The following is a 12,019-nucleotide window of genomic DNA, read 5'->3' as shown; positions in this document are numbered from 1 at the left end:
TTCCCTAACAACCCTTTCTAGTGAGGCCTCCTCCTACATCTTTGTTTCTATATCTGTTTTCTTGTTTATTGTCTATCTCCCCAGGTAGAAGACACCTTATCTGCTTGTCTACTACAGTAACCCCAGCACCTAAAATTGCCTGGTATACATTTGACACTCAAGAAACATTTGTTGAATGAGTGACTAAGTATGGCTGACAAGGTCCTGGGGGATCCGTTGCCCCTGCTGGCCTCTGTACCAACTCAGCTATACTGGCCGTCCAGGTCTCAAAACATGCCACTCTCTCTCCCAGGGCCACATTCTGCCTGTACACATCACCATTCCCTCTGCCTCGAATGTTCCTCTTCACCTCACTGTCTAGTTAATTCAGGGCTCCCCTTAAAAGATCACTTCTTCCGGGTGGGGGGGATCTTCTCTGACCCCTTGACAAAAAAATCATGCCATTTGTTTCTTCAGCAGCCCGGATGCCTTCACACTCAGTCTTGTTTCATCCACATCAGGCTTTGCTGGGGTGTAAATTCCACTAGGACAAAGTCTGTGTGTCTCTCTGGCTCGCTGCTTACACCCCAGGGCCTCGCCCAGAGCCCAGACCAGCGCAGTCCTTAGTGTTTATTGACTGACTGATGCTAACTGTGGAGACCGGGCACGTTCCCAAAGAGGTCACCACCACTGAGCAGCCCAGGCCAAGGGCTGGATGAATAGAAATGATCCACTTGTAAAGGAGTTTGGTGTGAGGATGGCCACGGGTGGGAAAGTGAGGAAGGATTTAGGTAAACAGAGAGGAGACAGGAAGTCTTCCTGGGCATGTGTAAATTCCTCAGGGCAGATATACTGGGCATATTTAGAGACTGAGAAACAGATCATCATCGTCAGAGTTGAGAATTCCTGATTCACATTTTGGAGGTTCCTGAAGGCCTGGCCTCACTTCAGTGATCTTCAGAGAGTCTCCACTAGCTGGTCCCACAGTACCTACAACATATACCAAACTGAACTTGTCCTTCTCCTTATATCCTCATGTCTCCTCCTCAGAATTCCCCATCTTGGTTAAAGGTGTTTTCGGGGCTTGTCCTTTACCTCATACACCTCAATCGATAACAAAAATCTACCTACTCGGGGCACCTGGGTGCCTCAGTTGATTAAGCGTCTGCCTTCGGCTCAGGTCATGATCCCAGGGTCCTGGGATCGAGCCCTGCATCAGGCTCCCTGCTCAGCCAGGAGCCTGCTTCTCCTTCTCCCTCTGCTGCAACCCCTGTTCGTGTTCCCTCTCTCCCCCCGAATAAATGAGTGAATGAATAAATAAATACAATCTACAGACTCAGCATGCCAGAATGATCTACTTAAAGTTCAAGTCTGATCAAATGGTTCCCCTTGAGGACTCCTCATGGCCTATAGGGCTAAAGCCCATATTACTCAGCACACCTTTAGTCCTGTATGGTCTGACCTGCTCACCTCCTGCTGCTTCCCCACCCATTCCTACGCTCCAGCCAGGCCCCAAACTGAACCATACTCCTGAAGCTTGCTGTTTGGGATGTCTAGTGCCTTCCTGGCCTGCCTTGACCTAGTTCATCTCCCACTATAAGAAGCCGTTACTGACTAACTCTCTTACATAATTTTAACTGTCCTCCTGGCGACCCCATCCCCTGTGCATCTCTCTCTTGTTTTTTTTTTTTTTGTGGTTTGTTTTTTTAAGATTTTATTTATTTATTTGAAAGAGAGAGAGCCGGAGAGGGGGAGGGGCAGAGGGAGAGGGAGAAGCAGACTCTCCACTGAGCAGGGGCCCTACAGGGCTCAATCCCAGGACCCCAGGATCGTGACCTGAGCTGAAGTCAGACGCTTAACTGACTGAGCCACCCAGGTACCCTCTCTCTTGTTTTTATCAGTGTTTGGCAATTATTTTCCTACAGTTCTGTCTACCCGACAAACTGTAAACTTCTTGAGGAAGCACAATTGTCTTATTTCATCTTTGTATCCCAGCACAGGGCACTGTAAGATTCTTAGAGCACGTAAGAATAGCAGCTAAAATTTATAAACCACTTACAGTGAGCGAAGAATTTCACATGCACTGACTTGTCAGTGCTCACAACAACCTAATGATAGGTACTATCATTATACCCGGTGACAACAGAGTAAACTGAGGCAACAGAGAGCTCATTTGCCCAAGTTTATTTGCCAGGTCCATAGGTTTAATTCAAATCTGGTCTTAACCACTTAGGACTATTGCCTCAATACATGTTTGCCGAAGATCAAACAGCCAATAATGGTCCCCAAGTGTATGATTTAGGACTTTCCTCGTTTAATCCCCTCTTCTAAGGGGGAGAGGGCTGTCAGACCCCCGTTCCAACACTCCAGACCCAGAGAATAACCGAGACAGAAGCGCCAGTCTGGGCATCGGTTGCGGCTAGGAAAGGCCTTTCCCTTCAGAAGGTAAAGGGGGACTGAGAGCGCGCGGATCCGGGCACACCCGGGGCAGTAGCGCGGGGTCGGGGGCAGGGTCTGGCTAGTGCCAGGCAGGCTGTCCGAGAGGTGGGGGGTCCAGCGTGGGTTCCGGAAGCAGGAAAGCCGAGCAGGTGTGGGATCTAAATTAGGCTGAGGGCCGGGAGGCCGCTCCGCTCAGAAGGGCACAGCTCGGCCTCCGCCCTCAGCGGAGGACCCTCATCTCGGGCGTTCGTTGGCTCGCAGGCCTGGAGTGGGCTGAGACCCGCCCAGAAACAGGGGAACGGAGGCTCGGACGAGCCCCTTTGGCTCCATAGGTTTTCTGCCCTGAGGTGCTCACAGAGCCCCACTTCAACTCCGGCCTCTTCAGAGAAGTGGCTGCACGCTACGGGGTAAATGCCGGCGTGGGGGCGCCCGGGGGCGCCCGGGGGCGGGAGGGGGGAAGAGCTGGGAGCCCCGAGGGAAGGGCGGGGGATCCTGGGCCGGAAGGCGTCCCAGGCTCGGCTGGGAGCCGGCGCTCTCTTTCGACGCCACCCGCTGCCCCCGCCCCGGAGCCGGCCGGGACGGCACAACGTCTCCGCCCCCAGCGCACCGCGCACCTCACCTTGAACGTCGCTCCACCCACCGCTATCCTATTGGGCCGGCCGGACCGAGGCGAGACGGCGATTGGCCGATGTTGCTCCCGAAGGCCCCGCCCATCTCCCCGCCCCCGTCCCCGTCCGCCGGTACTTTGGACGGCGGCGTGGCGCCCCTCCTCCCCGCCCGGTCCCCGCCCCCTGGAGCAAATGCTGCCGAGCTGCGGCCGCGGGGCAGATGCACGCGCTCGGGCCCTTCTAGCAGGCGCGAGCAGTCGCTGGGCGCGCGAAAGCGAAAGAAGGAAGAGGAAGGGAGGGCGGGGGCGGGGTGTTGAAGAGGGGCGGGAGGAGGAAGAGGAGGAGGTTGGAGCGCGCTCGCGCTTGGCCTCGCGCCCGCGCGGAGGGAGGGGGAGAGGGGCGCGCGCGCGCACGCTCGCGTTCTCGCTCGCTCCATCCATCCATCCTCCGGTCGCGGCACGCGCGCGCGCTCCGGGCTCGCGCCGCACCCCCCGCCCGGGAGAGGCGGGCTGGAGTGGGGGGCGGGGGGAGGGGCGCGCGGACGGCGCGCGGACTGCGCGCGGGCGGGGTGAGGTGAGGAGGAGGAGGCGGCGACGGGACGAGAAGGGAGGGGAAGGGGCCATGGCCGCCCGGTGAGGCGGCGAGGCGGGGGGGCGGCCCGACCCCCCGGCCCCGGGCCCTGGGCCCCGGGGAGAGGCGAGGACGGACCGACGGACATGGGGCTCCGGAGCAGCCGCCGCCGCCGCCGCCGCCGGAGGACGCGGCCCTGAGAGGCCGCCGGGCCCCGGCGCGGCCCCCCGGGCGGGGTGAGTACGGGACGGAGACGGGGACGGGGGAGGGGCCTGCGGGGGGCGGGGGGCGGGGCCCGAGGCGGGGCTTGGGCCCCCTCCCCCCAGGTCTGGGTCAGCGCCCCTTCCCCTCCCCCCGGGCCGACGCGGAAACGCCCGGCTTCCCCCGGCTTCCCGGCCCGGCCCGGGCCCCCAGCTCTCCCCCTGTCTGGGTCCCCCCTGGGCGGGGCAGGGCCGGCCGGGGAGGGGGCGCGGGGCCTTTGTTAGGGAGCCAGGCCCCAGCCCCCGGGACAATAGAGACACCCTCCCGGACTCCTCTCCCCGGCCGGCTGGGGCTGTCGGCGGGCGGGGAAGGAGAGGGGCCGGGACGCGTCCCACTCTGCCCACTCTCTAGGGGTCGGTCTGTCCCGGACCGGCGCCGGCCTCGGGCGGCTCGGCTCTCCTCCCCCCAGTCGGTATGATGCAGCAGCAGTGCCGCAGGGACGGGGGAAGAGCCGAGGCCCGGCCTCCTACCCTCCCCAGTGCCCCTGGCTCATTTGTCAGTCCCCACCCCACTCTAGGCCGGCAGCTCCTTAAACTCGTACCCACCGTTCAGAGGGGCCCCGGACTGTGGGCGCTGTTTCTGAATCCTTTGGTGGGGATTCCTGGACTTTGGGGCTCTTGGAGAGACTTCCGGGCTGGTCCTGAGGGAGGGAGGGTGGTTATCTAAAAGGAGAACAGGTAAGGGGAGTGCCCACTCCCGGCATGCCATCCCAACCGGGCTCTATCCCCTCTTCTTGCTCATGGTGGCTAGAAATGCTCCTTCAGCTCTAGGTTTCTGTGGGCTCTGCTCCCCTTCTGTAGTCACAGGCTTATTTCAGGGGAAGACAGAGTGGGGTGAAGGTTGTAGGGTTCTAGGGCCATTCCTACTTCTGGTAGCAGTACCCCCCCAAGTGGACATCCTGGCTGAAAGCAGAGGTGACTCTGAGGAGAGCCTAGGGAAGGGGGGGGTGTATTTAGGAGTCTGTGCAGTTCTTTGCCACACCCTGTGGGTTTGCTTTGAGGCCTTAGAGTTCCTTCTCCTCCCCCTGCTGCATTGCACCATGGGTATCGAAGAGGGGTTTGAGTTTGGGGGACCTGGGTGAGCTGCTGCCTCCTATAGACCCAGACTTTGACTGGTGGCAGAGTCCAGGGCCCGAGTTCAGTCCTGGGAAGGACTAGGCCACCTTTGGGTTTCAGGCCCTGAAGGACCATCTGGACTTAGTGAGCCTAGGCCTTGGGGAGGGGTATATCCTGATGGCAGGAGTAAGCTCCGGGCAGTGGGGTGCAGAGGGGAGGTGGCGGTCTGCAGAGGTGCTTGGCCTCACACCAACACCCCCCACCCCCATGTGTGCAGCCGTGTTGCCGCCCGCTGTGCTATGAGCAGTCAGAGCGCCGTCTCCACAAGAGTTTACAAATGAAAATGGAGGAAATGTCTTTGTCTGGCCTGGATAACAGCAAACTAGAGGTGAGGGCTCCCCCACGTGTGCCTCTAGTTCTTTCTCTTGATGTCTCTACGTCGCTATATCTGGCGTTCACACCAAAGAGGAATTTGGGTAGTCAGCCTGGTTCCTTAAAGGGAATAGCCAGCTGAAAAGGCCCAAGGATCTGGAAGAAGAAAGGACGCGACGTCAAGACGGGGAAAATGGCAAAGAAAGCATTATCTTTGGCCAGGGTGAATTGACAGGTTTGGTTGGTGAGAGTTGCTCTCAGGCCAGGGGGCCGTGACCCTCCTGACCGCGGATGTTCTCCCCTGGGCCCAGGCCATAGCTCAGGAGATATACGCGGACCTGGTCGAGGATTCTTGTTTGGGATTCTGCTTCGAGGTACACCGGGCTGTCAAGTGTGGCTACTTCTTCCTGGACGACACGGACCCTGATAGCATGAAGGATTTTGGTGAGCTTCAGGGTTGAAGGAGAGCCGTCCGGCCCCTGCCCCGGGGATCCTTGGAAGTTCCTCCTCTGGAAACTGCACCAGATATAGCGCCTGGAGCTCCTGTGAGCCTAGGCAGGGGGTTTCAAGAGGCCACGGGCGGGGAAACAAGAGGTGAGGGTCCCCTGCCTGCCCTGATCGCCACGCCTCTCCTGTCCCCAGAGATCGTGGACCAGCCGGGGTTGGACATCTTTGGACAGGTTTTCAACCAGTGGAAGAGCAAGGAGTGTGTCTGCCCCAATTGCAGCCGCAGTATTGCTGCCTCCCGCTTCGCTCCCCACCTGGAGAAGTGCCTGGGAATGGGCCGGAACAGCAGCCGCATCGCCAACCGCCGGTGAGGGCTTCGGGCTTCTGCCGCTCCTAGACCCAGAGCTGCTGGGCTCGTCTCTCGCACCCTGGGCCGCGGCGTTGGGGCCTTGGTAGGGCACAGAGGGTGGCACGTGCTTGGCCTCTGTGGCCGGGGGCAGAGAGAGGTGGCCGCCTTGACCCTTTGTCTTCCCTTCCGTTGGCAGGATTGCCAATAGCAACAATATGAACAAGTCCGAGAGTGACCAAGAGGATAACGATGACATCAATGATAACGACTGGTCCTATGGCTCAGAGAAGAAAGGTGTTTGGGGATCTGGGGAAGCTGGGGTGGGTGGGCATCGGGGTGAGGTGGGCAAGTGGGAACTGGGTACCTAAGGGTCACAAGTTGTTATATTGGATGAGGAGGGGAGAATGTAGCTTTGTGTGTTTCCATGGGGGTCCTTAGATTGAGAACTTAAAGTGACCCTGCCCTCTGGTTTTTGTCTTTTTCAGCCAAGAAGAGAAAATCAGACAAGGTGAGAGCCGGGGCAAGCATGAGGGAAATTTGGGCGAAGGACAGATACCCTCCCCTTTGGGCAGGGAGTCCTCTGGTATCTTGACTCAAGTCTGAGGTCCATGGGGTGCCTCTCTGGGTTTTGGGATGAGGGTGTCTGTGGTGGGCTGGAGGGCAGCGGAGGCCTTGGGGGAGTAGGGGAGGAGGGAATATGGGTAGGTGCGCCTCTTACTGGGGAGGAAGAGTAGGAATTTGAGGATGTTTCTTTGTCAAATCTTTTTTCCTTCCCTGGGTTCTCGGCTCCCCCTTATCGTTACCCTTTCCCCAAAGCTGTGGTATCTCCCATTCCAGAACCCCAATTCCCCTCGAAGATCCAAGTCTTTAAAACACAAAAATGGTAAGTGGGGCTTGAATGATGGGGGTGGTTCTAGCTGCGTCTGCTGGGACTCATTGCTGGAGGGGGGAGGTGGGGGGCTGAGGGGGACAGGGGTATCGAGGGAGGGCCTGTGATCCTTCTGTCACCCCCACTTCCTCTCTGGTTATTTTCAGGGTTCTCTGTCTGTACCTCTGCATCAAACACCCTTCCCCTTCTTTTTTCTTCTTCAGGGGAACTTAGCAATTCGGATCCTTTTAAGGTGAGTAGGTGCTGCCCCTCTCAGGTTTTCTCTTGTTTTCCTTGCTGTGAGCTGGGTGGGGTTTGGACAGGTGGGGATCAGAATGCCGATGCCGGAAGCACTAGATGGGGTGTTTCGGTCTTGCATATTTATGTTCTTGCTGGGTCCTGGCCCCTCCCCGACATGCCGGTGGGATGGGCAGAATCACTGGGAAACCGCTGGGCCGGTTGGTCGTAGGCCCTCCCACATAGAGACGGATGAGAGAGACTGGTTCCCCCCACCCATCCGGCCCTTCCCCCCTCCCTCTGGGGCTGCCTCTTCTCTGACCTGTACTCTTGGTTCTCCCCCAGTATAACAACTCAACTGGGATCAGCTACGAGACTCTGGGGCCAGACGAGCTGCGTAATCTGCTCACCACGGTGAGAGACCAGGGAAGGGGAGGCCCTTGGGAGTGGGCTGGAGCCACAGGCAGTGGTCACATCCCCGGGGGGGGATGGTGACAGCAGTCAGGGCCACGTAGCTCGCTCTCTCTGGAATCAGGTTTCCTGGCCGGTGGTGGTCTGGGACTGTCCTGGACACCTTGGGGCCACTTCTGTTTGTGCAATGCAGCATTTTTACAGAAGAGAATATCTAGTGTCTAGAGTAGGCTCCCTCCATCCCTCCTTTCAGCTTCTATTCCTCTTCCAGCAATGTGGGGTGATTTCTGAACACACCAAGAAGATGTGCACAAGGTGAGCTCAGAACCTAGAAGGGGGGCAGGGACCCTGGGCATGGGTCGGGAGTACCCTTGGACTTGAGCAGTGGGGCTCCCACCCTTCCCCTCCCTCCTCTCATGGTCAGGCCTTGGGCCACAATCTGGGGGCACTCTGTTTATCCCTTCCCGGTCTGAGTCCATTCCTCCCGCCTCTGCTGAGGAAAAGGGGCTTCACCTGAGGTCCTCAGACCCTTCGTGCCTTGTCAGGCTCTGATTAATTCTCTCCCCACCAGGTCCCTGCGCTGCCCCCAGCACACAGATGAGCAGCGGCGAGCCGTGCGGATTTATTTCCTCGGACCCTCAGTGTAAGGGATCCTCCAAGGAGGGTGGTGGGTTGTGGAAGATCAGGATGATGATTGGTATCCCTAAAGCCCTTCTTTGACCCCTCTCCTTTCCAGCGTCCTTCCAGAGGTCGAGAGTTCCCTGGATAATGACAGCTTTGACATGACTGACAGCCAGGCCCTGATCAGCCGGCTTCAGTGGGACGGCTCCTCTGATCTCTCACCCTCTGATTCAGGCTCCTCCAAGACGAGTGAGAATCAGGGATGGGGTCTAGGTAGGTGATATACCTGGGCCCCACGGGCTTTCTGCCCGAAGCCGGGGTTGTGGGGACACCTGTGTTCTCCTGACACAGCCCAACCCTCATCCCTGGTGCCTCTTTCTCTTCAGGTACCAACAGCTCTGAGTCACGGAAAACCAAGAAAAAGAAATCCCATCTGAGCCTGGTAGGGACTGCCTCCAGCCTAGGCTCCAACAAGAAGAAGAAGCCAAAGCCACCGGCACCCCCAACGCCCAGCATCTACGATGACATCAACTGACTTGGGTGCAGGGATAGCCTTTGGCTGAGCAGAGCCCTCTCTCCCAACCCCCACCCAGGTGGCAAAGCCTGGCAAATGGACGGCTGCTGGGGGTTTGGGCTTGGGAAGCTTGGTGGGCCAGGCAGGCAGAGGATCCAATTATGCACCCCTGGGGGGTGTCAGGGTCCTCTGCAATGGAGCACGACCCCTTGGCATGCAGGACTCAGACCTGGACATACTATGCCTTGGACATAAGTTTGGTGGGGAGGCCGTTTTCCTATTTATTCTGTGAGTTACTGGATGTCCAGCTAGGCCAGGGGCCTGACCTGGGCACTGTGCCAGGGCACTGCCTGCCCCCCACCCCAGGAACTGGACTAAGCCCTGCCGAGAAGCATCGTGGCTACCCGGGAGGCTGTGGGTTGGAAGCTGAGCCTGGAGGGGGCCTCCCCCAGCTGCCCTCAGCAATGTGAATGGGTCCGGTGCTTGGAGCTGAGGGGCAGGGCTGGGCGTGTCCTGTCTGTGTGCAGAATCCTATCAAATGCCCCCAATCCCAGGGGTAGGCAGGCACAGCAAGCTGTCTGCTGAGGTGGGCGTCCAGAGCTGCCACCGCCTTCCCTGCCCCCCACAGGGGCAGCCCTTTCCCCTCAGTCCCCATGGGCCTCCTTGGCAGCAGGAGCTGTCCTTTTGTTGTTGGGTGCCAGGAAAGGGCCTCCAGCCTCTACAGCTTCAAGGAAGGGGCTAAGGGAGGGTAGGAAGAGGGAGCTGTGTATCAAAATGACTCCCCTCCCCCTACCTTTCCTCCCTGACCCAGGGCTGGTGAGGAGTGGGGCCCCAAGGTGAGAGGGAACGGTGCTGCTTTATTTGAAATGTTTTCTTACCTCATTCCCTGCCCCAGGAAGGGGCCCAGCCTCACCCTCCTGGGGTGGCCCCATGTTCCTCCCGCCTACCCTGCCCCACTGCCCTAGCAGGGCAGTCCAAGTTCCCAACTGCTGCTTGCTACCCCCCTCCTTCACCTTGACCAGCTTCAGTTCCTCTCTCGATGCTCCTGCCTCTGAAGCCTGCCCTGTTTCCCCTTCCTTAGCCGCTTTTAAGTTATTTATTCTGTACTTGTGGTTTGGGGCTCTGAGGAAAATCCTGATCTTTTACCTCTCCCCCTTTGCTAGGAGTTGGGGTGGGAAGAGGCTAGTCTCTGTGCTCTGGGTTGTCAGTAGAGGGGTGTCATGCCTAGGCATTGCCCTTCTGTGGGACTGTCATGCCAGTGTGCCCACCTGCCTGGTCTACATCCCGAAGAGATGTACTGTCCCACCTCCACGTGGGCACCATCGCTCCCAGGAGCCGAGCTGGAGGACTAGTCTGGGCTAGGAGCAGAGCTGACTGACACAGGGATGGAGTTGACCCTGAGCCATGTTCTCTGGCATTTGCTGGATGTGAACCCTGCCCTCTTCCCACGAGGAGCCATCCCACATTTGGGTAGCTAGTACCCAGGACTGGTTGGACTGATTTGGGTTAGGGACCCTAGAGGGTTAAGGGAACAACGAGAGATGGGGCTGCAGTACCCTGTCTGGAACCCCAATCTCCCCCTGGGGTGGTTCGGATTGTGGCTGATGCCTGGTTACAAATTGGTTTTTAACCCAAGAATTGTGATTATTTTTTAAAAAGCCAAACAGATTTTGGCAGGAGTTAGAATAAATCCTGGGGCCTGGGCTCCTCTGTTCTTGACCCTCCAATGTCTTCTCCCTCTAAGGGGAAGCCAGAGGGAAAGGAGGATTTCAGCCAGCCTCCAGCCTGCTTCCAAATGAAGTTTTGGGAGTGGGTTGAAGGTGAAGGGAGGAAGGCCATGGGCCATTCTCCCTTCCGAGAGGCAGCTGCAGCTCAGGCCCTACCATACCCTTTCCCCTCTGGCCTCTCCCTTTCCCCCCCTCTGGTTAGAGGAGGGAGAAGTGGGAAGTAGTTTGGGAACTGGTTTGTCCACATCCACTTCCCCATTGTTCCTTGGCCCGCCCTCAGGGCAGAGCCCCCTGCCCAAGCTGGGTAAGAGATGGGCTTGGTCCAGCAGGGACCCTGAGGGAGCAAACCCCTTTCCTTCTGGGGAGAGTGTGCCCCCCCTACCATGTAGTTGAACAGGGGCTAGGAGCTCTCCACTCCCCTCCCTCGAACAGCAGGCTGTGTGGGTTTCAATTCCCATCCTTCCCACCCCGGCTAGGTGTCGTCCACCCTGTATCCTATCATGTGTCTGAGTGTGTGTGGGGGGGTTCTGTACTAATTTCCATGGCCGGTGGCTTTTCCTTCCATGCATCACTCCCCCCCGCATGCCCAGGGGCCACCCGCCTGGCATTACCGCATGCTGGGGTCATTGGGGGAGGGGGGAGGGGCTCACGCTGTCCTGTGGTCTTGAGATTTTTATTTTTGCATATGTAATCCATCCTGTACAGGTAGCTAACTTTGTAAACGCTGTGTATTTCCCCTGCCCCCATGGCTGCTGGTGTAAATAAACTGCATCTCCCGTTGGTAGCCCGGCCTACCCACCCTCATTACCATGTTGACAGGGGCAGAGCAAAGCCATTCTCTTAATGTCACAGGAGGCGGCTCCACAGCCACAAAATGGAACTTTATTTAGTCACAGACACTGACCCTCCATCCAAGAACCCCAGAGGCAAGGGCCTGGGGCCCAGGGCTCCATACCCAGAGCTCGTCCTTGGAGCTGGGCAGGGCAGGACACTGGCTGAGGGCCAGAACTGTCTCTCGCTTACAGCCGTAGGCCTAGGGCAGCAGCAGCTGTGGCTTGGCCTCTCCCAATGCTGGGGGCTTGGCTTTGTGCCCCAATCCCCTTTCTGACTGAGCTCTATAAAGGACTATTAAAAAAAAAAAAAGCAAAGTGCTTTCAAAAAAGGGGAGAACACTGGAGACTATCCAGAACACAGAGAACACCCTATTCCTGCTACAGGGATGGAGGGAGAAGGTAGAGGCGGCTAGGTGCCTATATGGAAAGCAGACACGACACGACCTTCACTCCTGCTGCGTGACTTTAGTCTCAAAAGATGGATATTCCCTTAAGAAACAGAAAAGTACTCCAGGCTCCCTACGGAAGTATGCTGGGGCCATGCTGAGCTGCCCTGGCAGGCGGCCCTGGGTACCGAGGAGCAGACATGCAGGACAATGGAAAGAGCTAGGGCCACAGCTGGGAGGACGGAGCCCAGGCTCCCCACTGAGCTGGGCTGCCAACTCAGCTCTGAACTTTAGGACCCTAAAAGGGAAGGAAGATGACATCCTCGTTTCTACCTGAGTTGT

General features: G+C 58.1%; 1 protein-coding gene across 5 annotated transcripts; it reads left to right on the top strand.

Moving 5' to 3' along the window:
• Positions 1–3,641: 3,641 nt before the first annotated feature.
• ATXN7L3 (ataxin 7 like 3) lies at positions 3,642–9,390 on the top strand. Of its 5 annotated transcripts, none has more exons than XM_021681769.2 (13): positions 3,642–3,832; positions 5,190–5,300; positions 5,596–5,728; positions 5,927–6,098; positions 6,277–6,374; positions 6,566–6,588; positions 6,918–6,963; positions 7,173–7,201; positions 7,531–7,599; positions 7,868–7,911; positions 8,168–8,239; positions 8,333–8,490; positions 8,604–9,390. In XM_021681769.2, the coding sequence occupies exons 2-13, from the start codon at positions 5,250–5,252 to the stop codon at positions 8,750–8,752; spliced, it is 1,044 nt and encodes a 347-aa protein (XP_021537444.1). In that variant the 5' UTR covers positions 3,642–3,832; positions 5,190–5,249; the 3' UTR covers positions 8,753–9,390. The 5 variants fall into 5 exon arrangements, with proteins under 5 accessions (XP_021537444.1, XP_021537442.1, XP_021537443.1 ...); XM_021681767.2 differs by having other exon boundaries at positions 7,116–7,201; XM_021681768.2 differs by having other exon boundaries at positions 6,897–6,963.
• The last annotated feature ends 2,629 nt before the right edge of the window (positions 9,391–12,019 follow it).

The sequence above is a fragment of the Neomonachus schauinslandi genome, chromosome 15, assembly GCF_002201575.2.
Source record: "Neomonachus schauinslandi chromosome 15, ASM220157v2, whole genome shotgun sequence".
NCBI classification, from domain to species: domain Eukaryota; kingdom Metazoa; phylum Chordata; class Mammalia; order Carnivora; family Phocidae; genus Neomonachus; species Neomonachus schauinslandi.
Note: the sequence above shows the minus strand (reverse complement) of the source record. Positions and strands in the feature narration are given on the sequence as shown.

Coding starts and splice junctions, on each gene's coding strand:
- ATXN7L3 (XM_021681765.2), top strand. CDS start 5,250: ATGAAAATGGAGGAAATGTCTTTGTCTGGCCTGGATAACAGCAAACTA. Junction 6,964..7,115: donor GTCTTTAAAACACAAAAATG/GTAAGTGGGGCT, acceptor GGTTATTTTCAG/GGTTCTCTGTCTGTACCTCT. Junction 7,202..7,530: donor GCAATTCGGATCCTTTTAAG/GTGAGTAGGTGC, acceptor GTTCTCCCCCAG/TATAACAACTCAACTGGGAT.